The 26,081-nt window shown below is 47.6% G+C and overlaps 1 protein-coding gene across 1 annotated transcript in view; it reads left to right on the top strand.

Annotated features, from left to right (window-relative positions):
* Positions 1-22,484: 22,484 nt before the first annotated feature.
* The window catches only part of CDON (cell adhesion associated, oncogene regulated), a 35,467-nt gene continuing 31,870 nt past the window's right edge, over positions 22,485-26,081 (top strand). The window contains exons 1-2 of the mRNA XM_035555761.2: positions 22,485-22,587; positions 24,914-25,186. Of these exons, the coding sequence (XP_035411654.1) occupies positions 22,512-22,587; positions 24,914-25,186 (349 nt within the window). The 5' untranslated portion in view covers positions 22,485-22,511. The remainder of the gene's footprint in view (positions 22,588-24,913; positions 25,187-26,081) is intronic.

Here is a 26,081-nt window from a genome sequence, read left to right as displayed (position 1 = left end):
AGAAGAAAAGGAGCAAATTTTACCATTCCCCGCCAAAATCTTCTCCTGCAGAGGCTTTGCTGTTGGACAGGGCTGCGGGGGTGACAGGGGCACACCGGCACGCGGCGAGCTTGCCCAGGCTGCTTCCCAAGCTCAGCCCCTTCACTTCCCTGTTGTTTTTTCCCCCGCAAAGAGTAATTATCCCCACTGGATGTCAAGAGCCCTGTTATTTTTTGTTTTCAAATCCTGGCGCAATTGCAGCGTGACAAAGCGCATCTGGTTTTTATATGAGTGGGAAATGCTTTCTAATAATCTCTGCGACAGCTTGAATAATGGGAATCTGGAGTCATCCCAACAGGCCAGGCCATCCATGTGGCATCAGGGAGGAAAACAACGAGTGCCTCCAACCAGTGCTTGGTTAGGTTATTCCTGGTGTTTATCTTATTCCTAGTGTTTATTTTATTCCTAGACTGGGGAAGTTTTATATTAGAGCCACTGAATTTGAGGGCTGCTGGATCCTGCTATGGGAAAGGCCATCTTCCATCAAGGCTATCTTCCATCAGGGCCATCTTCTATCAAGGCAATCATCCATCAGGGTCATCTTCCATCAAGGCCATCTTCCATCACGCACAACTTCCATCAGGGCCATTTTCCATCAAGGACATCTTCCATCAGGGACATCGATTAGAAGGGCCAAAGCCCAACTTGAATTCAATTTGGCTAGTGCAGTAAAGACAATAAAAAATATTTTATAAGTACATTAACAACAAAAGGAGGACTAAGGAGAATCTCCATTCTTTACTGGATGTGAGGGGAAACAGTGACGAAAGATGAAGACAAGGCTGAGGTACTCAATGCCTTTTTTTGCCTCAGTCTTTATTCGCAAGACCAGTTATTCTCAGGGTACCTCCATACCATCTGAATGTTCATAAGTCTATGGGGCTGTACAGGATCCACCCAAGGGTACAGAAGGAGCTAGCAGAAGTGCTCACCAGGTCACTTTCAATGATTTACAGCAGTCCTGGCTAACTGGGGTGGTCCCAGTTGACTGGAGATTGGTCCACCTTCAAGAAGGGCTGGAAGGAGGAGCCAGGGAACTACAGGCCTGTCAGTCTGACCTCAGTGCCAGAGCAGGTCACGGAGCAGATCATCTTGAGTGCCATCACACAGCACATATGGGACAACTGAGTGGTCATAAGCATGTGCTTATGAAGGGCAGGTCCTGCCTGACTAACCTGATCTCCTTCTGTGACATGATGACCCACCTAGTGGATGAGGGAGAGGTGTTGGATGTTGTCTGCCTGGACTTTAGCAAAGCATTTGACACTTTCCTACAGCCTTCTCCTGGAGAAACTGGCTGGTCGTGGCTTGGACAAGTGCATGGTTAGTCAGGCTCAAAGAGTCCGTGTGAAGGGCCTTAAATCTGGTCAGTGGCTCGTCAACATGGCACTCCCCAGGGCTCGGTACTGAGGCCAGTTTGTTTTCACGTTAATCAATGATCTTGATGAGAGGCCCAAGCGTGCCCTCAGTAAGTTTGCAGACAACACCAAGTTGGGTGGGAGCACTGATCTGCTTGAGGGCGGAGGGCGCTGTGGAGAGGTCTGGGTGGGACCTGCGTAGGCTGGATCTATGGGCCACGTCCAGTTGCATGGCCTTCAGCAAGGCCAAATGGCAGGTCCTGCGGCTGGGGCACAACAACCCTGTGCAGCGACACAGGCTGGGGGAAGAGTGGCTGGAAAGCTGCCCAGCAGAAAGGGACCTGGGGGGTGCTGGTCGAAACCCGGCCAAATACGAGCCAGCGGTGTGCCCAGGCAGCCAAGAGGGCCAAGGGCCTGCACCCTGGCCCGCGTCAGACCTCATCACTCCCTACAACTCCCTGAAAGGAGCTTGCAGCGAGGAGGCTGCCAGTCTCTTTTCTCAGGTGACAAGTGATAGGACACAGGGAAACAGCCTCAAGTTGTGCCAGGGGAGGTTTAGGTTGGGCATTGGGAAGAATTTCTTCACAAGGAGGGTGATCAAACATTGGAACAGTCTCCCAAGGAAGTGGTGGAATCTCCACTCCCAGGGGGATTTAAGACATGTGGATGTGGCATAAGGGACACAGTTTTGTGATGGGACATGGTAGGTGATACTGGTGGTTGGACTTGATGATCTTGAAGGTCTTTTTCAGCCTAAATGACTTATGACTCTATGATCTTCCATCTTCACCACCTTCCATCAGGCCCATCTTCTATCATGTCCATCTTCCATCACAAACACCTTCCATCAGGGCCATCTTCCATCGGAGACACCTTCCATCAGGGCCATCTTCACCACCTGTATTTAACCCTCGCCACTCATCAAATATGTGTCAGAGATCGAGGCTGTACATCTCGGCCATCGAAGCGGTGTGGTGTCTTCCAGGTTCTTCCCAAATTCCCAGCAGAGGCTTCTCTGCAGGGCGATGCTTGAGGCTTCGGCTCTTCTGGCAGGTGCCAGCCTTTTGGTGTCCCCATATCTCCTGCTTATTCCGCTTTCCCTGACCATGCAACGCATGTGTGTAGTGATTTAACTCACCGCCTGACTCATACTTTGTTTTGGGTGCTTTCTTCACTAAAAAACATTTCCTCCTGACCCCAGCTCTCCATGGAAGGTGCCCGCACCCACCCTGTTCTGGCAGCTTGGGGACTTTGAGTGCTTTTTCTCAATTTTCCTTTCTTTTTTTTTTTTTTTCCCTTTTGCACTTGTGGAAATAATTACGTCCTGCAGGAAACCTTTGCAGGGATAAAATTAGGGCTGGTAAACACAGGGTAGCACAGCCTGTTGGCCTCCCAGGTTTGCCCAAAACTCCACAAACTGAGGCCTTTTCACGTGAAACCCTTCCTGGGCAAAAATCCCTTCTCCAGCCCGCAACCGCCACATGCAGGCCCAACCTAAATTTAGCAGTGCAAGTCCAAAAACAGGTCATTTTGGGCAACATCCCTGCTGGCCTTGACAAACAGCCTGTTGGAAGGGGCTGGAAAAGCAGTGAAGGGTTTGGGCGCAGCACAGGAGACGGAGCCGTAATGCCCCGGTTCAACGTTTAATTCCAAAGATTAGGTTTAATGCTGGGCAATTTAGCAAGCTGTTAATATTAAATTACGCTGCAAATGATGGGAGCTTCCCGAATGCTTAATATGATCTTCCTGCGGTTTGAGTTTGGACGCGCTCCAAGCCCAGATAAGCCCACTTTTGTTGGTTTTAGTGCTGTCTGCCCAAGCAGGGCTTTTTTTTTTCGGCGTTATCTGTTGGAGGATCATGCACAGAGCATGTGTGCAGAGTGGAGGAGCATTTCCAGCCCTGCCTGGCCCCGCTCTCTGGAAAGGCTCAAGCAACTCCCCCTCTGCAGCACGACGCTCCTGCAGAGCTCCCATGCCAGAGCCTTCGTACTGCTTTTTAAGCCTCACGGTTTGCAACTCCAGCTCCTGCCTGGCTGCAAAAAGTTCTGCAGTGCAAGGGCAGAGAGGTGAGTCGGGCAACGGAGGGGCTTGCAACAGGTCCTTTGAGGCCTCGTGGGTGTGCGAACAGCCTTGGCATGGGGATGACCTTTGCATGGGGGCACGGAGACGCGTGGGGCATGGGTGAAGTTTGCATGGGTGAAGTTTGCGTGGTGCTCAGGCATGCACTTTTCGTGCTGCAAGCAAGTCCCCACTTGCACGGGGCACACGAAGATACAAGGGTGCACGGGTGAAGTTTGCACGGGTGCAATTTGCACGGGTACAAATACTGCGTGCTGCTCGGTGCATGCACTCTTCATGCCGCAAGCAACCCCCCGCCTGGGGGTGGGGTGGGGGGGCACACGAAGACGCGGGCGTGCACAGGTGAAGTTTGCACGGGTGGAAATTGCGGATCCAAGCGTTGCTCGGGAACGCGCTTTTCATGCCGCAAGCAAGCTCCCGCTTGCACGGGGCGCACGAACGACGACGTGCGGTGCTCGGGGCCGACTGCTGCACAGTGCTCGGGACCGCGCTCCCCCCGCTGCGACCAAGCCCCCCATTTGCGCGGGGCGCACGGAAGCGCGCGGGGCCGAGATGCGCGCGGATCTCGGGAACGCGCTTCCCACGCCACGACCGCGCGGGGCTCCGGAGCGCGCTGCGAGCCACCCCCCCCCCCCCCAGCCCGGTGCGGAGCCCCCGGGGCCGCGCGCGCACCTCCCGCCCCGCCGCGGGTGCGCGGCCCGCCCCCCTCCCTCCCCTCTTCGCCTTAAAGGGCCCGCAGCCCCGCCGCCCCGCTGCCGCCCTCGGGGGCCGGCGCCGCGCTTAACCCCCCCCCCCCCCCCCCACCCCCCCCGCCGGCCGTTGGTACGCTCCGCGGGGCGGGGGCGGTGCGGCCGGGGGTGGCGGCGGGCAGCGGGCGGTGCAGGACGGAGGCGCCCGGCCGGGGTCGCCCGCCCCGCCTGGAAGGCGCCGGCAGCGGGGGGCCGGGCCCGGAGGTAACGCGGCGGGAGCGGGGCGACGGCACCTGAGCGGGGCTCCCGGGGGGCGGGAGGGGCGGTCCCCGAGCCCCGCGCTGCGCCCCGCCGGCAGCCCCGGCTCCGCCACGGCGGCGGCGGAGGGCAGGGAGCGGGGCGCCGCCGCGGCAGGTGGCGGGCGGGCGGACCCCGCTCTGCGGTGCCCGGGAGCCGCGGGGTGCGTGTGTGGGGGGGACCGGGGCTCCGGTGCGCTCCCTCTGCTGGCTTGGTGCTGCCGGGTGTGGGCTTCGTGCCCCCGGGAGCGAGGGAGAACCGGGTAAGGAGAGCCCTGGCTGCCGGGGGGGCGAGTCCCGGCAGCGCTTGCATTATCTCAAGGTGTGCCGCGAGCCCGTAAAGCGCGGCTCGTGCTTACTTTGGCGCGGTCTTGCGCCGGAGGAATAAGGCAGCTGTGCTGCAGCTCCAGGTGATGTCACTCGAGGATTTTAATTGTCAGAGCTTAAAAATACATTTGCTTGTTTCAAGACCGCTTCTGCAGATGTGGAAATTGTGAAGTGAAGCAATTGATTCCCTTGCATGAGCGCGTGGCTGTGCTGGCGTTCGTCATCTCGTAAATCCTCCTCTGACTGCTGCTGAGCAGACCCCTTCTGCCTGACAGAGTGCTGGGCTGCACCGAGCCCTCTGGAGTGAATTTGGTGGCTGCTCGAGATAAGATCCCGCTCTAGGCACCTCCCTGAGGTATAAGGACAGCAAAGCTTCAGCCTCCGAAAAGCCTAGCTGCGAAGCATGCGGTGCCTGAACCGTGTTCAGGATGAAGCTGTTCACTGAAGCAGTGCCTGGTGCTGACGGCTGCGTTGCCAACTGAGCAGCGCTGGCACGGTGCGTGCCGTGGGAAGCTGTTTGCCGAGGCAGCAGCATCTGAGCGGCGGTTTGTACATGTGCACATGTGTGTGTGCGTGTCTCCTTGCTGCTGTGACGTGAGCTTTGTGAGAGACGTTTAATGTGTGGAGGTGGCGTGAGCTATTTTTCATTCTGGATGTGAGCAGGTACTAGACTTCACCTGGCTTGCCTGTATCTTGCACCGCGCCTGCTCCTCATGCTGTCTGTAAGAGTTTGTTTTACTTGTTTCCTCTTGTAAGGTCTCTTAATCTGCACTGGGAAACCTTTGTATCTTTAACTTTTCCATGCTTAAGATGCGAATCTTGGGTGTTGTTTTTTCTTTTAAATACAGCGCTGTGGTCCTGAGTAGCGGTCCCTGTGTGTTCCAGCTCATGTGGAGGTGGTTGTTTGCTGTGATCTGCTGGCACTTCAGTCCAGTGTGCTGGTGCCACTTGTGCTGTGCCTTCTCGGGCATACAGACATATGCAAAACTACATTAAGATGCATTTTGTTGTCGCATTTATTTGGATTGCCTCAGGTCTGTAGTACCCTGTCCTGTGACTGCTGTTAGGTCTGTGTGACAGCTGTGGATTTTGCTGCTGGTGAATGTGGTTCCAGTGGGGCTTAAAACCCTTAAATTTAGTGTGTCTCCTGAGGAAGCCTTGAGACTGAGACTTCTCTCTCAAACCTGCGGAGATCTGGTATTTCAGATAACGTTGTATGTGGAACCACTCTGGTTGGCATGCTGTGTGCAGCTTATAAACCTGCCTAATGTCCTTTGTTAGGCAACATGTAATTTGCGTGAGTGGGTACTGAAGACCTGACCCTTCTGTGTACAGTCAGTTTGTGTCGACTGATTTGCTTACGCTCCATGGACTTGCGAGTGGCTCTGCTTCAGCTGAGTCATGCAGCTTTCTCACTTGCTGCAGTATTTCTCTATCTGGTTTCTGGTTTTCCAGTGGTCCAGGGAGCTTCTGAAGTGAATCCTGTCTGTAACTGGGGTGAGGCTGATCAAAAATGATTGTTTATGCTGCTTAAAATCTTGTTAACTTTTTTAACCTTATGTTGTGAGTAGAACCTCTATTTTCCAAATGCAGAAGAGAAGTAGACTGAATTACTTCCCTCCTCCTGCAGCATTTAATGCTGCGTAATGAAGTATCCTATTGCTTGAAATTTTGTTTTTAACAAAAAAGCCCACCATCTGTAGCACATTTTCTTTGTTTGGAGTCTTTGGTCTCTTCTTGGTCTCTTCAACTTTCTCTGATTTAACTGACAGCTTGCTCTTATTTACGCACAAGTTTTCAGATACAGATGATGTGTCAGCCCTTCTAAGACCAAACAAGTAGAAGTACTTGGGAAACAATGCCGTTGCATGTTTGGGAATCTAGCATTCACATCATACAGCTGACACTGATCAATTCTGCTTGTACCAAGCGTAGTTGATCAAACTTTCTCTTTAAATGGAACTTCCAGCTTTCCTAGCAATACTTGCTCTTAAAGCTGGTACGTGGGGACTGAACTGTGTTCTCTGTATGCTTCTTTGCTATTTCGGTCTGATTTGTTAATGGGTTGCTGGCACCAGGTCTGTTCTTGAGGCATATTGCTGTGGCATGCTGACGTCTCGCTCTGGGGTATTGTTGTCTTTTGCTGCTGGGACCGGAGGACTCTCAGTGCCATCTTGCTCCCTTGCTGTGCTTGCCCAGGCCCAGCGGAGTGACCTGCATGGTTCTGCAAGATGTTCTGTACTGTAACATCTGATGAGTCTCTGCTGTTGACTTCAAAACCCCGTCTGAACTTGTTGTATCTCATCCTTCTTGCTCCAGGGAGATATCTTCCCTCTTCCTGCTCCTACTCCTCCAGTCTCCACGGCAAATTCAGCATGAAGGCTCCTTGAGTTAACAAGAGTAGTCTCCAATTACCCTGTCTCAAGAATTTTTGGAATAGATAGTTGCCTGTGTATGTGCATACTTTGTTGTTGTTCGAGTGTTCTTCCAGTAATTTTCTTGCTAGATGGCTTACTGCATCTTCCAGGGCTGAGCGTGTCATAGTTTTCCACTCAGCTTCCCCAGCTCGTCTCTGTTTCAGTGCTGGTTATCCTGTGGCGGTTATCCCTGCAGGGTAAAAAGCTTTTTTGTCCCTCTTAGGGACTGACTTGTGCATCTACGCTGCCTGTCTTTCCCATTAAGCCCCTGCTTGCTCTTCCTACATGAGAAATACCCGCTGTCTTTTAGCAGCGGGGAAAACAATCACACAAGGTGGGTTGCTTTCCGATCCCCCTTCCTACGAGCTGCCTGAGCTCCTCTGGCCAGGTTGAAGCCTCTTTTCCCTCTCTGCGGCTCCTCGGGCACAGCCTTGCACAGCGGGATGCTGCAGGTGCCTGCCTCCCCCAGTGGGGTCTGGCTGCGGGGGCTGACTGCAGCTTGCCTGCCGAGAGCAAGCCCTGAACTGACCACTTCGGGGACCTGCCCTGCAGCTAGGGAGCTGCCAAATCCTCCAGGCTGATTGCTGGGGAGGCCTCGGGGGGGCCGCAGTGGCGGGGGGGTTGGCCCCTTCTGGCAGCAGCCGGTTTTTAAATTGGCTTAGCTGTCTCATAAAGCCGTGCTCTCACGGCCTAGCTGGATGCTGTAGCTGCAGCTGAGCGAAGGGCTGGTTGCCTTGCTGTGGGGGAGGGCTTGCTGTTCCCCATCTCCTGCCCCTTGCTAGAAATGTCCCATATAAACTTGTTCAGCTCACTAAAATGGCAGGGGGGAAAAAAATCCACCAAAAACCAGAGCAAGATAAGCCAGCTCAATTGGAATATTTTTTTCTTATCCACCTTGGCAGCTGGGGGCAATGCCAAAAGCAGCAGGAGGGACCGAGGGACTGGCGGCGGGGGGAGCAGAGCGTGCCGGGGGCATGAGGACCATCCCTTCTGGCAGCGGCGGGCCTTCAGTTCGGCTTAGCTGTAATGTGAAACCGCACCCCTGGCCTCACCTGTCTGTCTGATCATGCCTTTGATTTATATGCTAGATTTTGCTGTTTAGTTTTCCCCGCAGACTTTAACCATTGTATCTGATAATGAACCAAGTGGTTGAGCCTTATTTGTTTAATTCAAAGACAAGTTAATAGTTCCTACCTTGGAGTTGTGCGAAGTCTGCCTGCCTTGCAGACCTTGGTTTTTTCTTATGCTGAACCTGTAAAAAATGCCCCAGGAGAGGGGGGGGGGTGGCGGGGAAGCACTTGTGCTGCGAACAGCCTGCTGCTGGAAGATGGGCTCTGTGGTGTAAGGCATGCTCCTACAGCTCGCTGTGGCATCCTGGCGGTGCTCACAAAGATGCCGCCCAGTTCCCCTGTGGGATGGGGGCACTCCAGGGGCTCAGCCAGGCTGAGGGCAGCGCAGTGGAAGAGGGAAACGCCGTGGGTTTTGGCTGGCTGCAGCAGCGGTGCTGGGTGTCCTTGGTGCCTTCTGGCTTGCAAGGCTGAGCTGCTGTGTGCTCAGCTGGCAGGCGTGCTGACTGGGTTGGCCTGGTACGACCATCCCGCAGCAGGCTGCGGCATTGAATTTGTGTGTTACTAGCTAAATATATACCCAATAACTGTGGCCTTGGTGCATCAGCTCAGGCAAAAGGAGTCTGTGCTGCCCCACTGTGGGAAGGGGCTGGGCACTACTGGCTTGCATTGTGGGGGTGGAATATGTGTTTTGTGGGTTGAGTTCCCTGCCCAATGGGTTGGCAGCTGCAGTGAGGTGCAGGGCTTCTCTCCAGCCCCTGTCCTCCCTCATAGAGGTAGTTCCTGGATGCCCCCCATTGTTTTGTGTCATCTACTGAATCGCTGGAGGATGGCTGGGTACTGGAGATTGCATTCCTACTGCAGCGTCTTCGGTTCTTGTGTGGACACCCTGTGTTGGATGGCAACCTGCTCTGGTGGAGGTGTAGCTGGAGATGCTCCGGTTCTAGGAAGGGGATGGTACTTGGGGTTTTCCTGTCACAGTTCTCACCCAGTAAAATAAACCATTCATTTGGCTAAAAGGCCTCACTCTAGAGAATCTTAAGAGGAGTGATTTCTTCTTTTGATGCACCAGTTTAGAAGGTGACCCCATGCGACTGCTCTTCTTGTGGGGATGAGTTCAGTGTGGGGAGCTGCAGCTGAGGGCAGTTAATGTAATGCCTTCTGAAGCAAACCAAAGGTGACTTTTCTGGGTTCAGATTCCCCAGCTACTTCCAGATTGACCCAAGCTAGGTTTTCCCAAGTAATGTTACTGTCATTAGGTGGTATTTTTTCAGGTTTTGTTTCCTTTTTTTTCCTTCCTGTTTGCGAAGAGCTGATAGATCAGCCCAAATAAGGGTATGGAAGAGGCTGGAGATTTTCAGGAAGATCCACAGACAGTCAGTGCATGACTTGTTGCCTTTATCTCTGAGATCAGGAGATTCTTTTGCAGTGATGGATTAATCCACTCTTGAGTGAATAATATAACCAAGAACAAGTAGGAGCCAGCGCTCCAAACAGATGATGCGTTTAATACGTGTGTGCCTCTCCTCCCCCACTGAAAAGCTTCTTTCTTCACGGTTTCATCCGGCAGGCCCGCTGAAATCCTAGAGCGGCCTGCCCGTGCCCCAGCCCCCTGCCGCGGGGGATGAGGATGGGACCGTGTCAGGTGTCTCCACTCCAGGTGGGCAAGGAGGGGATGCGCTCGGCTTTGGGAGGTGCCCGCGGCCCACTTTGCCCCCTGCCTCTCCTCGTTACCCCACTAGAGGTGCGGGGGCTGGTGCTGGGCCTGCCAGAGCAGTCTGTTGGGCCCTGAAGGCAGTGGTCCTCGGTGCGAGGAGCCTGCCATGTCCCTCTGTGCCCCACCGCAGTGCAGGGAAAGGGCTGCCTCGGCCCACGACCAGATCTCATGGAAGCAGGTGGGCAGGGGCTCATGGTTCACCGCCCGTGAAGCGACTCGTGGGGTCACAGTGCAAGGCAGCGCGCCTGGTGCTGGGGAAGAGTTTTAGGTGCCAGGTTTGCCTGCCCTTCTGACACTTCCCCCACAGACCTGCCACTGCTTAAGCCAGCGCGAGGAGCCACTGCCTGCTTTCAGCCCCTGGGCTGCTTTGGAGCCACTTTGGTGTGGCAGATCTCAAGGGGCCCAGTGGCATGGGCACCATTGGGCTGCTCCAGGGCCATTCCCCAGGACCTCCTTGGGTGGACATGGGCTCAGGACTCAAAGGGCCTGCGGTGTTTGATGGCCACGGTTGACTGGGTGCCCTCTGCTCAGCACCACGGTCTGCATGCTGGCAAATGCTCTCGTCACGCAAGGTCAAGTCAGTGAAACCCGTCAGCGTTGGATTGCCTTGGTTTTGTGAAAGCTGGTGTTCCTCTGCTGGGGATGTGGTGGCATTGGAAGTGCTAGTGACAGCTTCCAGCTGTAATTTTTCCCCAGGCTATATTTGCTGTGTGGGTAAAGATAAGATCTTTAAAACAGCATTTACCCGTCTGGGGAATGGGTTCTGGTTGTGTTGGCAGTACATGATTCCTGGTAGCTGAAGAGGTTTGCTGCATGATGTTCTAACTCCATGTAGATTAAATATATTGCAGAGTCAAACTGAACAATAGCATGTGTTTTTTTCTTGTCCCCCCACTTCCCTCTCCAAAAAAGTTTCCAAATTGCAGGTACGTGTGCATATACTAAAGTGTAGGCCCAGATTTTCATAAAGTTTGCTGAAGGCTGTTACTTCTGAGGATCTGTTTTGTTTGCAATAGCTTCAGGAAATCTTTGTTTCTCAACAGCCTTTTCAAAATGTGCGTTTTGGTGTAGCACTCAGATGCTCCTTGCCTAAATGCTTTGCTGTGACAGTGTATTGCAGGTTGGAGATTTGAGTCTCCTCTAATAAAATGCAAGCTAAGGAGGAAAACCCTGAGGGTTTTTTGGAACAGAAGATGTTTTCTGTTCTTGCCACTAATCTTTGTTGCAGAACAAAATAGAAATGTATACTTTAAGTCTTTGTAAGGGTGTAGAAGGAAGCTGGCAACGGATGTAATTAGAAGTGTTATCAAAACTTTCTAAATATGTTGAAATTTCAGGCCTAATGATGTAATTTTAAATTCAGATATTCAGACTGAGGCATTTTTTTGGGTGCAGACTGCACTTTCAGATCACTGTGCAAGTCAGGATCAACCGCAGAAGAGTCTAGGACCAGGTAATAGATGGTGGGTACTGACGTAGGTGGATCTGCAGTTGTGTCGCTTGAGTCTCTGCAGCACTGGAAGTCATCACAGAAACAGATCTCGAATTTGGTGGTAGCAATAAAATGGAGTGTAGCTTTCTGGATTATGTACTTTTGAACTGAGCACTTGAAAAAATGGTCTAATTCTTAAGTTAGCATTTTTTCTAATTAGCGCATTTGTCATTGCTTATGCTTATTGCTTATGGAAGCTGCTACACTTGGACAACCTGTATGTTTTGAGTTTGCCTGAAACAGCTCTTACTGATTACAGTAACACAAAACGAAGTGCTGTGGCAAAGACCCTAATTAGCCTGACCGGTGCAATGGGAGACCAAAATTTCTCAGCTTTGCTCTTGTAGGTTAGAAAAAGAGAACTGTGAGTAACCTTCAGTCTTTCAACCCTTTTTCCTCAAGTGGATAGGTTGCAGGTTGAGGACGTAAAAGAAGTTGAAGTCCTTCTCTGAGCCAAAGGTGTGAAGCTGTTTATTTTCACTCTGGAAATGTATATATTGCATGAGGCAGATGCTAGCCTGCTTAACCTAAGCATTCACTACTTATCTGGGGTCTGGCAAGTGTACAAGTGGTGTCCGTTCTAATCCCTGAATATTAAAAAGTCCAGGCACCTTTCTTTGGCTGTGTCTGAGATTGCTTTAAAAACACAAAGAGGAGCCAACAAAAAAGAGCATTTGCTTCCATTGCCAAGTTTAAATGAAGACTAATGCCGTGGTGCTTCTTAATCTTGTTTTTCTTGCTATCTGATGGATGTTAACGTGGGATGGAATAGGTCCTGGCAGCAGTTATCTTCACAGGGGCCCTGTGTTGCTGAGCTCAGCATTACATTTTTGGGTGAGCTGACGTGCTGTGAAGCCTTGACCCTTTTCTGTGTCTTGATGCCTTGGTAATTGTGTCCCTCTTCCTTTGGGCACGTCTTCCAGAAGCTTGGGCCTGCCCTTGAATGTCTGAAGTGAAACCCTGCTCAGCAAAGTCAGAGCGTAGGATGTGTCTGTGCGAGTGAAAACACGGCTCGGTCAGGTTAACCCGATAGAAAGTTCTCCCTGATACCTGCGATGAAACCCAGCTACTTTCCTATCAGTTAACTCGCTCGTGTTTGAACTGGTTATGCTGGTAATAACTGCCATTGCCATGATTCACAGGCGGCGGGAGGAGACATGGGGCTCTGACTCAGCCACTGGCAGGCTTGCAGCAACACTCGGGTGTTTCTCCAGGTGGGCAGTGGGGATGTGGCCCCGGCCGTCAGTGTCGGTGCTGGTGCTGCCCCGCGCGGGGCAGTAGGACGATGGGAACTGAGCCCTCAGACCACAGTGTTTCACCACCAGCCACTGCTGGAGGACAGTGCTGGAGGATGGTGCCAGCCTCCCGTTTTTTTTTGCAACAAAAAGGTGACCCAACCAAAGTGATTTTTCAATTCTATTTTTTTGCCAGGCATTGCATTGAGACAGCTTCTATCCAGGCCCCAAGCTGGTGGGGCTGCTTTGTCCATTGTCAGGATATCTCCCCTCTAGATTAAGAAGGGCAGAAGCAAGTTTTTGGCCAAGAGTTTGGACTTCAATTTTGAAACCAGGTTTGATCTGTGAGCGTGGGGGAAGGGAGGGGAGGAAGGCAGTAAAAAAACGAATTACCCAGTTAGCTTACAGTAAGGCCGAAAGATGAATTGTTAGAAGGCTTTTTTTAATCAGGGGAAGAAAGACTGACTCTTTCCTGCTTTCTCCCTCAGCTGTCACTGGTTAGCCAGTTTGCTCTTTAATAAGCATTGTTCTGTGTGTCTACCCCGGAGACGCGGTTCTGCAGCAGTGCATGTTGGCGTGGTGTGCTACGGTAACTATGGACTAGTACGGACTACTGTAAAAAGGGAGAACAACCATTTCAAGCAGAGTGTAGCACTTCTTTTTAGGAAAGAGTCAAAAACAGTTGATTGCTCTGTTTTTATGTATAATTTCAGCTCTCCACAAGCAGTGAATTCTAAAGGGTGACTAACAACTGTGCTGTAATGCACAGGCTCTGCTCTCTTGTTTCCAGCGCACCTCCCATATCCTGCAGCCATGAGTTCACAGGCTCCTAATTGCCTATGATGTAAGACAGCAGTAGATGGGGCTGCTGTAAATTCTGGCTGCAGGTGTGGATTTAATAGTTGTGCTTCCCTTTAAGGGATCATGGAGAGCATGGATCCCTGCAAGTTACAACAGATGGAGTTGGACTTGGGGGCAAGGCATCTACAAGAGCCATTTGCCTGCATTTTTTAGAGATGCTGCTTGCTGGAGGCTGTTGAGGTATCCGTGTTCATTCGGAGTCACCTCAGCAATGAGCTTGCTGTCCTCTAGTACAGCTCAGCCATGGCTGCTCTTCTTTTCAGGGAACCTTCTCACGTCTCAGAACTGAGCAGGCATCAGTGCAGGAGCTGGACCTTCAGGCAGCACGCATGCACACAAGCTCCTTTGTCTGCGAATCTGAGAGGTTTTTGTTGATGAGCAGAGCAAGCCTGTGGTTCTAGTCCTTTTTGAAATTGTGCTCAATTCTGGTTATAGGAATCAGAGTTTACAAACAAGGGTGATTGTCCTTCATGTGCATGTGTAACTCTGATAATTAGGATTGCAAGTCCCCTAGCTCATTGAAAATGGGTATGTCTCACATGGAGTTGGATTTTGGATATTTTCCCTTAATTTTGGTCTACATTCTTGCAGTTCAGGGTCTATTAAAGATACTGGGAAAGGTGCCTGGTAGGTTGACGTGAATCTTTTTGCTGTTCGAGTGCAAAGTTCACTTTTGTGGACATTGGTTCCTACCCCTTCCTTTGTGCTTGTGCTCTGAGACTGCGTGGTGAGCTGAAACTGCTCCCTGATCCAGGTGAAAACTAAACCTCGTTTTTCTTTGAGGTTCCAGCTGGATCTGCCAGCAGGTCTGACTCACTGGCCATGCAGTCGTGGGTGCAGATAGGAGGATGCAAGCCAGGTCCTGAAGGAAGGTGTTGCTGCACTCCTCAGCAGTAGCCTGAATTCTGATTGGCTTAAACTGGCTGTGAAATCTTGTTCTTGGTAAAATTATTTGGTTGAATAATGTAAAAAACAATGCTGTGCTCCAAGGATCAGGTCAGCCCTGCAGGAAGAAGAGTGGAAAGGATTGATGAGGGGAGGGGAGCATTCAGAAATACCTTGTATGTGACTGGAGGTGAGGAGAATTGTCCTTGGAAGTCATAAGGTGCTGCGAGAGAACCAGTACAGGTGTTGAGCTGAAGATACGGGGAAGAAGAAAAATGAGAATAGGGTGAGATCTCAGGGGTCTTAAAGAGCAAAGGGCAAGAATTTTGTATTTATTTGGTCTACGGTTACTCTGATAGAACTGTTAGGCTAATGATACCTTTCGATCCCTTGGGGTCTAAAAGCCCTTATTTAGGCATTTAAACATAATTGCAGCACAGCAGAACTGTATATTAGGCTAATGCTCTGTTCTTTTTCTTCCCTGGAGGCTAGAAGAGTCAGAAACCATACCCACTTCATTAGTGTGGCAGCAGGGGGACTGTGTCAGCTTTTTTTGAAGTTTAATAATAAAATTAACCTAATTGTTATGCCAGTTTGTGGGCAAGAAAGTGTGACTTGGGTGCATTTTCCTGATGCCTCTCTTGCTGTGACCAGTGCTGCTATCACTGGATGCAAATTCCGAGTGTCTGTGATCAGGATGTGCCTGTGGTGGATACGGAGTTGGAATTTTTTTAGCTGTGTTCTCTTACAGGGAAGAGAGCAGTGTGCTGCAGAAGCACAGTACACAAACTGTTAAATTTTCTTCACTCTGCTCTCAAATCCATTTCTTCAGTCAACGCCAAAGCATGCGTTCTTCTATCAAGACCATATGTACGCCAAGACTGAGGTTTTAAAGTCAAGGTGTTTTCGAAATATTGGAGTGCAAATTAAGTATCTGAGTAATCTTAACTGTCTTCTCAAAAAAAATTCACTATCAGCCTCACATATAACTCAAAGGATTAATGGAAAGCTAAACTTTGATCAGAGTCCAACAGCTGATACCAACCATGAGACTTTCCAGGCCTGAAAGCAAAATAGAAAAATCCAGTGAACAACTCAGCAAAAGATCTGGCAGTCCAACTTTTTGCTCATGTTTTTAGACTGATACTTCTTGTTTTTCTCAGTTAACTTAATGTCTTCGTGTGTCTCCTTTGTCCTATGACACCAAACCTTACCTTTAGAAGAGTTTGAGTAAATTCACATTCTGCATGTTCAGAATTCATCTCCTTTGCTCAGTGCCAGTCAAGTTTCTCCTGCCATCTGCTGCCCTTTGTCCTGAGCAAACATTGTCTTAATGGCAACAAAAATGTGCCATTTGAAATTGTTGCACAGCTGATAATACACTTTAGCCCTAAAAATGCTGTCAGGTTTTGTCACTAGCTGAAGGCCACTGTCTCGCACTGCGGGTTGAATCGTGCAGCAAATATGAAGCTGCCATCACTTGCAAGCTAGAGAGCTTTTGTGCACAGTCATGGAAGACTAATTATAAAAATGCATGTTACTTATCAAGAGTGAAAATACTAATTGACTCATTAAGCATGAATGCTTATAGAAAACATTTGAGCATGGGCTTAGCACTGATTCATTTGGACACTAAGCATGGGGATGGGCAGAAATTTGGAGATGTTAATGGAATTCAAGGTAAGGATTGAAAAGGTTGTGCAATTTTGTTCTGCAGCTTAAGTTGTTACGATAACAGTCTAGAAAGTTTACTACCAGTTTAAAACATAATAAATAAATATGAACACAACTTCAAAGGGTGCTGTTTCTTGTGATTTTAAATACATTTCCATTTGGTTTGTTTCTGTAGATGCCTTTGAGTATGTTTCATTGTGTTCTCTGATCTCTGTATCTTTCACACTTGCTTTATAGGGTCACTGTCAGCAAACTGTTTTTGTGGGGTTTTCCTTTTCAGATTTTTCAAGTGTGTTTTAGGATAGAGAAAATATTGGGCTTTCAGGACTGCTGGGCAGAGTTCAGTTTGTTTTGTAAAGTTTTATAAAAGCACCCAAAAATCCCTTTGAAGTACGTAATTTTATTACGCTCTTGAAATGCCGTCTTTCATGATGCCATAATTCTAATACAAATGCCTAGTTATGGTATTTTAAAAAAGGAAGAAAAAAAGACCCCAACGCTTATGTAAATGCCTGATTCCTTATCTACATTGCTCGGCTTCCTGTAATTTAGTAACACAGAATCTGCAGTTTCAGTGCTTGAGGTGGAGAGTGTAAAACGGGAGCACTTGAATTTTTTTAATTTTTTTTTTTTACACAAGCTGTGACTACAGCACAACTTTTCTCAGTGCTCGGGTCCTCTCTTCTGAGTGTAATTAGGAACACATTGATTCTTATTGCAGCTGGCAGCTGCTCACTATTGCCTTTTTCAGCTTCTGACCCCCATAGTCCCGGTGACCTTTCCTGGGGTTAGTCGTGGGCCCTTTGCATTGTGATGGGCTAGAAGTGGCTCATGTGGAGTTGATTATTTCCTTGCTTGTCTGGCCTTTTTGGTGCCATAACTCCAAGTCACTTCCATTTTCTTCCCCTGCTTTTGGCTGACCACAGTGAAAGGAAATGCTTTTGCTGGCGACAGGATCAGTTTGCATGCTTGACTGACTCGATTGAGACCCTGAAAAGGGGGGAGGGGGAGGGTAATGAACACTGTAGGTGCTGCATTTGCTTTTTAAAGGCTGATGCTAATGATGGAGTGATCATTAAGCATTCATAAAAATGGTGCTTCAGCAGCAGCCTGGGTTGCCTTCGAGCGACCTCAGACCTGAGCATGCCGGCATAAAAATCCATCTGCCGCATCCTCGGTGCGCGGCGGCTCCAGGAGAGGTGTAGGCCACAAACGTGCGAAATAACTGCGGGCGCCTTGGCGTCGCTTGCTCGTGGCTGCTTCAAGGATTTCCCAGCCACCAAAAGACCCAGCAATAAACCTCAGAGGTTAGTCTGCAAAGCTGATGGGCGGATTGTCAGTTGCTACTGGGCTCCCAACCATTCCTCCGAGCACAAAAAGCTAATGAAGTATATATGCCAGCTGTTACACTCATTTTGCCAGACCCCAGGAGGACAGCATGAAGACAGTCAGTGATCAAAGACTTTAGAGATCACTGAGGAGCCCGGGCTGCAGGAATGTCTGATTGCTTTCTCTTGGAATGCCACAGGCTTCAATACCATTTTTTTTTTTAAGGTGTCTTGGTGTGAGATTTAATGATCTAACTCAGCTTGCTTGTACTAAAGGCATAGTATTTTAGTTAATTCTGAGGGTTTTATTTGCCCGAAATTTAGATTCTTTGAAAACCTGCAATTGTTTTGCCAGTACAGCGGAAATCTGGGAAAGTGAGTTAAAATTACTCTTTTCTTGGTAATTCTGCAATTTAATAAATAAACCAGGAAAAAATAAAAGTATTCTCAGCACTTGCTATTTGTTTAGATTGCATACAGTACTATAGAGTGAGGTTGGATTAACTGATTTTGTGTTGCAGCTTAACAGAAATATGCAGTCTTTGGAATCTAATGCTGTTTTGCTGCGAGTCAAGGCTGTTGTCATGCCGGCAGCTTGCAGGCAGTGCTGTCCCTGAAGCAGCCGCTCTGTCAAGCAAACATCATTTTTTCCTAGGCCTTCTTGGAGAAGGCTGTCAGCTTCTGGAGGTGGAGTGGGTAACCTGAATAACTCCCTCTGTTCCTGAGCATGCAGTTTCCTTCCTCCTCTCCCGCTCTGCGCTGGCTCTGGTGTTCACAGGGCCCTGCACCGAATGTGTAGGGTGCGTTTGGCTGGCAAAAAAACCCTTTCTTCTTTTAGCTTCAGTTTGGCCTGGCATGCTGGAACGTGGCTCAAGGTCAGAGGAGTCTGGGGGGAGTGCTGGGGTGGGAATACTGCAGCGGCTGGATTGACAGGGGGCTGCAGCTAAATGGCGCTGGCGGCTGCTTGCTCTTGGGCACGGCAGGAAGGTGATTCAGGGAGCTGTAAAAAATGGGTATGGAATAATCATTTTAGTAGTGACTCTGCCCTTGGCTGAAAGGGTGGAGGTGAGTTTATGGTTGGGGAAAGGAGCAGGAGGGCAGGTTCTCCCCTGTGTCCTGAAGGAGACAGGATCCTCTCAGCCCAGGTGCCACACGAATGTGTGGTAAACAGCAGCACTTACCATTTTTTGGGGTGTCAGACTTGCTTTTGGGGCAAACATGGGGAGGAATGAGTTAGTTTGGAAGGTGGTAGGTTAAGACAGCTGCACTGAAGACATCAGCTTTACATCAAAGACCACTGGTGTCTGGAGGGATGTTGAGAAGTGCAAAGAGAGGAAGAGGGCTACTGCCAGGGATGTGCTGTCCTGCCACGTGGATCTGAGGCAACAGCGAGGAGCCTGCCTGGCTGCTCTGAGGCCTGGATCTCCTCATCTTGGCCCAGGGTTGCTCCTATCCCTCCTAATTATCTCTTCAGGCCTTGAAATCCTTGTGATTGTCTGCAAGTTTCCCAATGGAGGCAGCTGTGGAGATGTGAGGAGGCCTGTGCTGAGGCCCGTCTGCCAGCCCAGCAGTGGGGACCTTGTGGGGACCCTGAACCTGCTGATTAAAATGTCACCTTCCAGGCTGTTGTGCTGTTTCACATTAGCTCTGATGACTTCTTTGCTTGCCAGTAGGTGGCATCCCGAAGGTCTTGGGCACGAAGCTGCCAGCTGATGGACGGGCACATGCCTGTCCCCAGGGCTGTTGGACGAGGATTCCCTTTTATGAAGTGTCTGTGACAAATGAGGCACACAACTAGAATTATCTTGTCCTCAGAAGTACTCCATTGTAATGATTTAAGTTCCAGAAGGTATTGGGTGCACATTTACAACCCTGTGCAGGCAGTGTGCTCCAGAGATAAATATCCATTGGAGTGGTCGGGATTCCGCCGTCTCGTGACATCAGCCCTTTGTCTTCCTTGTTTCTATTGACCTGAGATATGCAAGAGCAGCAGTTACATCGTAGTTGATAAGGAGGTCAAGTACTGGAGGAAAATAACTGGAAAGTGACTTTAGATGAAGATGTCTGAGTGGAGGTGGGAAAAGTACGTGCTTTTGCCATGCTGTGGCTTTCTGGTGCGTGTCCCTGATGGTCTAGAGAAACTGCCATTGGAAGTGGAAAGGGCTTTTTTTGATCCATGAAAATGGTGGCCACCTCAATTCAATTCTGTTATTTTTATGAATAATTCCTGTTAGTACTATTTTATGTTACAAGGGTCTTAAATAGCCCCATCTTCTCAGTGACACCTCTTCCTTCAAAATAACTATTTGATTTACCAGTGATGGAAATTGATTATCTCAAATGAGGAACAGCAAATGGAGGATCACACCGATGTTCCTGGGTGAACTCAACCCGGATACTGAGATACTAAAGTGGAGTCACATCCAGCCAAAGTGCTCCTTTTTCTGTTCCAGGTAGATCCCCAATGACCCATGCTTGCTGTCAAATGTCGTAGGCAAAATGAAAGTTCAGGATTATTGAAATGATGGCAAAGAGGAAGAGTCCTGTTCTTCCATCGCTTAGGCCTTTTAACACTTGGATACATATTAATAGAATATTAGAGGCAAGTCTTCTTCACTGAGTGTCTAAAGACCCCCAAAACTATGAGCTGTGGTCTTTCCTCTTTTCTACATAGAGAGGGCCTTCTATAGTGACATGAGGTAAAGCACCTGCAGAAGAAAAAAAATATTTTTTGGTTTTGCGGGATCCCACCTTCTCTGAGTGTTTGCATATTTACCGGTGGATAGGAGGTCTTTGCAGTCCTCTCAAAAGTGGATGGCAGAAAAACTTTATTCTGATGCCTGGGCATTGTCGCTGAACAATGCTACACGAGTTAAAGTTAATATTTTTCTTTTTTTCTCCAGTCAAAGAGCATTGGTATTTGTGGCTTTCTTTGCATACTCACTGTTTTACAGTTGGTCTTACCACTCCACAAGCCTATGAAAGCCAAACTGGTAGGTCAAAAGAGGAGTAGCTGTTGATACTGGCAGCTAGGAACATGTAAAGAGAAAGATAAACAAAGGGAAATCAGAGCCTGGATAAAGTAGATCTCCAAAGATAAAGTTTAGTTAAAGATAATGAGCTGGCCTTGTTTAAAAAGACAGCTGCAAAATAACCCAGTAGCTCCATGTGCTGGGGTTAAAGTTGACCTAGAATATACGTTTCATTGCTTTTCATAAATAAATAGTCAAGGGAAGATTTGGCAAAAAGCAACATTGCCCCCCACCCTCTTCAGAAAAGTGTTTGATGTTAACAAGTTCTCTGCATGTTTACTTTGTCCTCTGCGCTCGCTGGTGGAGCGGCTCTGCTGCCCTTGAACCGAGTGAGAACTCAAATAAACCAAAATGCTTTCTGCACAGCCAGTCTTCCTTGCCATCTGTGTCTTACCAAAACAGTCCCGACTCCTTCAGGAACCAGCAAACTGTTGCAGCGTGGTCTGCAGGATTACTGGATCTTCTGAACAGCTGAAATAAATTTGCTGGATCAGATAAAACTGCCCAGAAACAGGAGCAGAACTCGTCAGATTTTCTCTCAGCCTTCTAAAACTGTCATTATAAACTTGAAGTGCAATTTGCAGGGAGAAGTAGTTGTAAGCAAATAGTTCTATAAAATCTGAAGTGATACTTTTATTGTTATTGGAGTCTTTTCCTGATGCTTATTTTGCATATACTTTTTACAGTGACATTCTGATGATAAAATACTGTAATTTTAAATAAACTGTGGGAATAATTTTGCTGTTGATAGCTGGATCCAGCTTCTTGGAACCAAATGGCTCCGCAAGCACTCAATAAACTGAGAGTGCTGCTTAGGACTTACTCCTACCAAACATATGCATTGTTGCACTTGTTTCTGTGTGCTGCCAGTAAAACTCATGGTTATTGTATTTGTGTTAGATATGTGTTTATATACATCTCTGATATATGAGATGTTTAAAATATATGTTGAATGTTATCAGCAGCAGAATTGTATGACCTGTTTCGGGCAGACTGATAAATGAAGTAACTATGCTAAATGAACTAAAATCTTATTAATCATTATAATACAAAAGGCAAATAAAAAACTTGAGTGAGTGATAGTTGCAGGGTTTTGTGTTTTTTTTTTTAACTTTTTTTTTTTTTTTTTTGGAGGAGAGATGGGGACTCTGAGTGTCAGAAACAGTGCCTGAGACTTACCTCGTGCAAGGGGGGCTGCTGGTTTCACGACTTGGTCCCAATGTTAAGGTGCTGAAATGGAGGTCTTCTGCAGTGCGACTGCCAGGTGTGATACAGCTGGGGAAAGGACTGTCCTCTTGTAGAAGCAGCTGTGTAGATAAAGCATGCATAATGAGCACCCCAGCAGTATATATGAGAAAGCAGTTTCAGTTCTGGAATATAAATGAGAACAAGATCGACATCGGTAATGTTTTTTCAGTAGGATTTGCCACAGTTTGCTTGTAAATCAGCTGAGGGACAGTGCACATAAGCAGCGTGGTTCTTGACCGACGTGACAAGGAAAGTAGATGACATATCTCACTAAGCAGGTTTAGCACAACCACAAGCAGTAGCTGCATCGCAGAATATAGATTCACAGAAACTTGTAAAACAAGTGTAGCCTAGTGATAGATGACCAAATGATTATTGTTTGCAAACAATATTATCTCAAATAGATAAGCTGTTTACTTTGGACTTCAGTTCCTCTGGTTGGAAAGTAGTCTAATTTATCAAGGCTGTATGGTTCAGCGCGTATGCCTCACATCCCAGCTGTGGAAAAATCTTATATCAAGAATAGTACTTGGAAACATAGTTAAGTTCAACTTCTAACTCATTTTTACAGATGGTTTCTATATTGTGAAGAATATTGGCTGTTTCCTGGTCGTGCTTTTTTTTAAACCCCAAACACTTTGTTGTAAGAGAGTTAAAAGAATAACTCCTGAAATTTACAGTAGACATCTGTTTGTTTGTTTTGTAGCTGTTTCAGTGCCTCATCTTAATCTGGAGCTTTGTGCTTTCAACTTCTGCAATCAGGCGCTATGCATCCAGATCCCGGACATTTACAGGCACCACTCTTTGTTGCCGTCACAGTTCTCATCTCTGCCACGAGTTCAGGTAAGGCCTTCTTGCCCTAACCAAAATGTGTTTGCAGGCTGAGCATGCGCTTCTGAACGAGCAGTGATTTAGAGTGCATTTCAACTTTAATGCCAATTTTAATGCATGTTAATAGCCTGATTTTAGGGATGCATGGAGCGCTTACACTCTGAAGCTCAAATGTCTTATGCTGGATATATGACTTGTTTTGTGAAAACTTGGCTCAAAACAAATGCTGGAATTTAGAAGGCTCTCAGTTATGTAGGTTTGTTCTTTGGGATCTCCATGGACTAGCTGGACTCTGATTTTGCTGCGTACCGTGCATCTTGTGTTCCCATGGGTTTGGGAGGGGATTGAAATTTGCAAGGGAAAGGGGGAATGAGATCTTTGAAACACGAACATTGATGCGTGGCTGTAGTTGGAACAGCTCTTGCGTTAAAAAAAGAAGAGGGATGGTTTTAATTGACACATCTGCTCTGCGTAGTCAGCTTGTCTTAATGTAACCACACAAAAAAGAAGCTTTTACTACTTTTAGCACTTCATAGCCAATCGTTATAAGCAAATGGGATAAATTTTATTTTTCAAGCAGTCATAGGAGATAAATTCCAGCTGCAGGGTCACGGCTACCAATTTTGACTTTTACATTGAATGTAAAGTATTGGTGTTACAAGCAAGGGCAGGGACAAAGATGAGGGAAGATGAAAGTAACAGTGCAATTTCAGAGCTATTGGTGGCTCGTGAACTAAAAAGGCCAATGCTTTTCTCTTATCCCTCGAAATTCAAACTGAACTAATAGGAAAAACAGTTTTCTAATTAAAAGCTAAAAATGTACATCTGGAGTCCTGTGAAATGCTTGGATACCATTTTTATGGATTTCATATTTTTTTTAAGTGAAGCCACACTTTAATTTCCAGTTTTATTTTGTTTATGCAGATAGTTTAGTTTATGGTTCTGTTAAAAATGCACAGTTTCTCATCTGAAATTCATCTATATAGACAGAGCTTGGACAGACTGACTTTGGAAGAAAAGCATGAACTGAGAGCCCCACCTACAAGAAAACTGTCTCTTATTTGGATGTCATTTAATCTTGTCTTGACCTGTACTATCTGGACTTTTTTAGCTTACTCACAACCTAAAATTGTTTTCCCTTGCTGTTCTGTCTCTTTGCAAACACTTTTTCTCCCATGTTTCTAACCAAATAGGAGTTATTGGTGTTAATTGTCTTTCTCTTGATCTGTTTGTACAAGATCTTTAGCAGAAAATTCCATAGAAAACAAATGGAAATAATTCCCGATGTTTCATTGGCTGGGATTGGAAAAAAATTTCCTCCAACAAGCAAGAATTTTCTTCTGGCAAATAAATAGATTCTCATAACCAAGTTTTGTAGAACTGAACCTTTTATTTATTAGCAACTTTTCCTGTTTCTGTTCGTCTTGACTCAGTAAAGATAATGGGCGCCCAATTCATCATTCTCATCCTGATGAAGTCCATGTATTTGGAATTATCAAGAGCCTTTGCTGTTCATCCAGCTTTTTTATCCTGCTATTTTTAATTAGTTCTGCAGACTCAGAGGCAGTTCTGCATAAATACCTGGCAGGCTGCTACCATTTCTAAAATTTTACAAGTCACGTCCGGGCCTGCTTCATATGGGACAGATCAGCTACAGCTGTGTGTTACTAGACTCTGTCTGTTCAGGTGACGGGTGCTGTTTCACTCTGGTTAAAACCAGTGTGATTGCAGTTACTGCTTTCCCCTTTTTTGTGGCTCTCGCAAACATGGTCTCATCGTGCTTTTATCAAGTGATATTGGTCATATCTGGATGCAAGGGTTAGATTTACTTTTTGGGTGTGATGTACACACTCACATTGTCTGTAGTTGGGGATGTATCTTGCCCTTCCTTTAAGCAGAACCTACCTTCACGTAATCATTGTTACTGTCTTCGTGGGGTTTGAATCTTGTCCAGAAGTTTTCCCTGACATTTGAGAGTGGGAATTTGTAATGAGTTCCTCTTGCAAAAGAAAAGGTGATACGTATTTGAGTATCACTAACAATTTGGTGTTTAGAGACTCTGCATTTGTCAGTGTGAGATATGAGTAGTCTTTTTAGGAATATTTATGCCTCTTGAGAAACTTTTTCCTGAAGCAACCAGTCCCTTCCAGCACTAACAAAAGAAGTCTGGTTTGTGACCAGTGGCACAAACCTTACAAAAGAGGACTGCTATAATACAGGCTATGGTCAGTCTCCAATATGAGTCAATATATCCTTAATCTCATTGCATGTGCTCACGCAAAACGCATTAATAAATGCTGTTCACTAACTTAATATTGTTGTGTTTTTTTCATTTTAGGTTTACTTCCCCATTTTACTTCTGAGCCCCTGTCTACTGTACAGAAGTCTGGTGCGCCCATACAACTACACTGCTCTGCTGAGCCCTCCACAGCTTGCATTTCTTGGCTGTTTAATGGAGAGCCTTTGGACAGCAGGGTGGGAGAAGTGGAAATCCAGTCGGGATCTTTGACAATCGTCTCTCTAAGCCTGTCAACGTCTGGTCACTATCAGTGCATTGCCAACAGCAGCGTGGGCGCTGTTGTGAGTAGGGCTGCAGTGATATCAATAGGCAGTAAGTTAATTTTAGTTTGCATTCCTCACTCTGTGCAAATTGCATAGATCTCATCTAGTTGACTTGTAGAAAAAGCCTAGTTTCAAATCCCCGCCCCACCCCGCCAGCACTTAGTATGTGATCAGTTATATTTTTCACCGATACTCTGTTTTCTGTGTCACACGAGACCTGTCACACAGAATCACAGAATGTTAGGGGTTGGAAGGGACCTTGAAAGATCATCTAGTCCAATCCCCCTGCCGGAGCAGGAACACCTAAATCATGTCACACAGGAACACGTCCAGGCGGGTTTTGAAAGTCTCCAGAGAAGGAGACTATACAACCCCCCTGGGCAGCCTGTTCCAGTGCTCTGTCACCCTCACTGTGAAAAAGTTTCTTCTCATATTTAAGTGGAACCTCCTATGTTCCTGCACACATCCATTGCCTTTTGTCTTATCATTAGGTGTCGTTGAGAAGAGCCTGGCTCCGTCCTCCTGACACTCACCCCTTACATATTTGTCAGGTGATGCACATGTGGAACAGCTCCCCTGGAGAGCTTGTGGATATTCATCCTTGGAGGCTTTTAAAGACTCCACTAGAAAAGCCACAGCTGATTGATTTAGCATTGGCGATAGCCCCTTTTTAGCTGAACTCTGGGCTAGAGACCTTAAGAGAGCTTTCCGGCAAATGCAAATATTATTCAATGAAATAACATTCAGTTCAACGAATGACCTAAAATGCAAGGTTCCTGAAAACTTTTCTTCAAAAAGGATCTTCAAAAATGATCAAAAAGCAGCAAGTGAGCTGCCATGCCATTGCAGAAGCATGCTTGAGAGTCAGTAAGAAAGGAGAGGAGAAATGAGTCAGAATTGTTGCCTGGGGAATGAAAGGAATTTGTGCACCTTCCATCTACGGC

This window comes from Cygnus atratus, chromosome 22, assembly GCF_013377495.2.
Source record: "Cygnus atratus isolate AKBS03 ecotype Queensland, Australia chromosome 22, CAtr_DNAZoo_HiC_assembly, whole genome shotgun sequence".
NCBI lineage: Eukaryota > Metazoa > Chordata > Aves > Anseriformes > Anatidae > Cygnus > Cygnus atratus.
The sequence above is the reverse complement of the archived record's forward strand: the minus strand, read 5'-3'. Positions and strand labels throughout refer to the sequence as shown.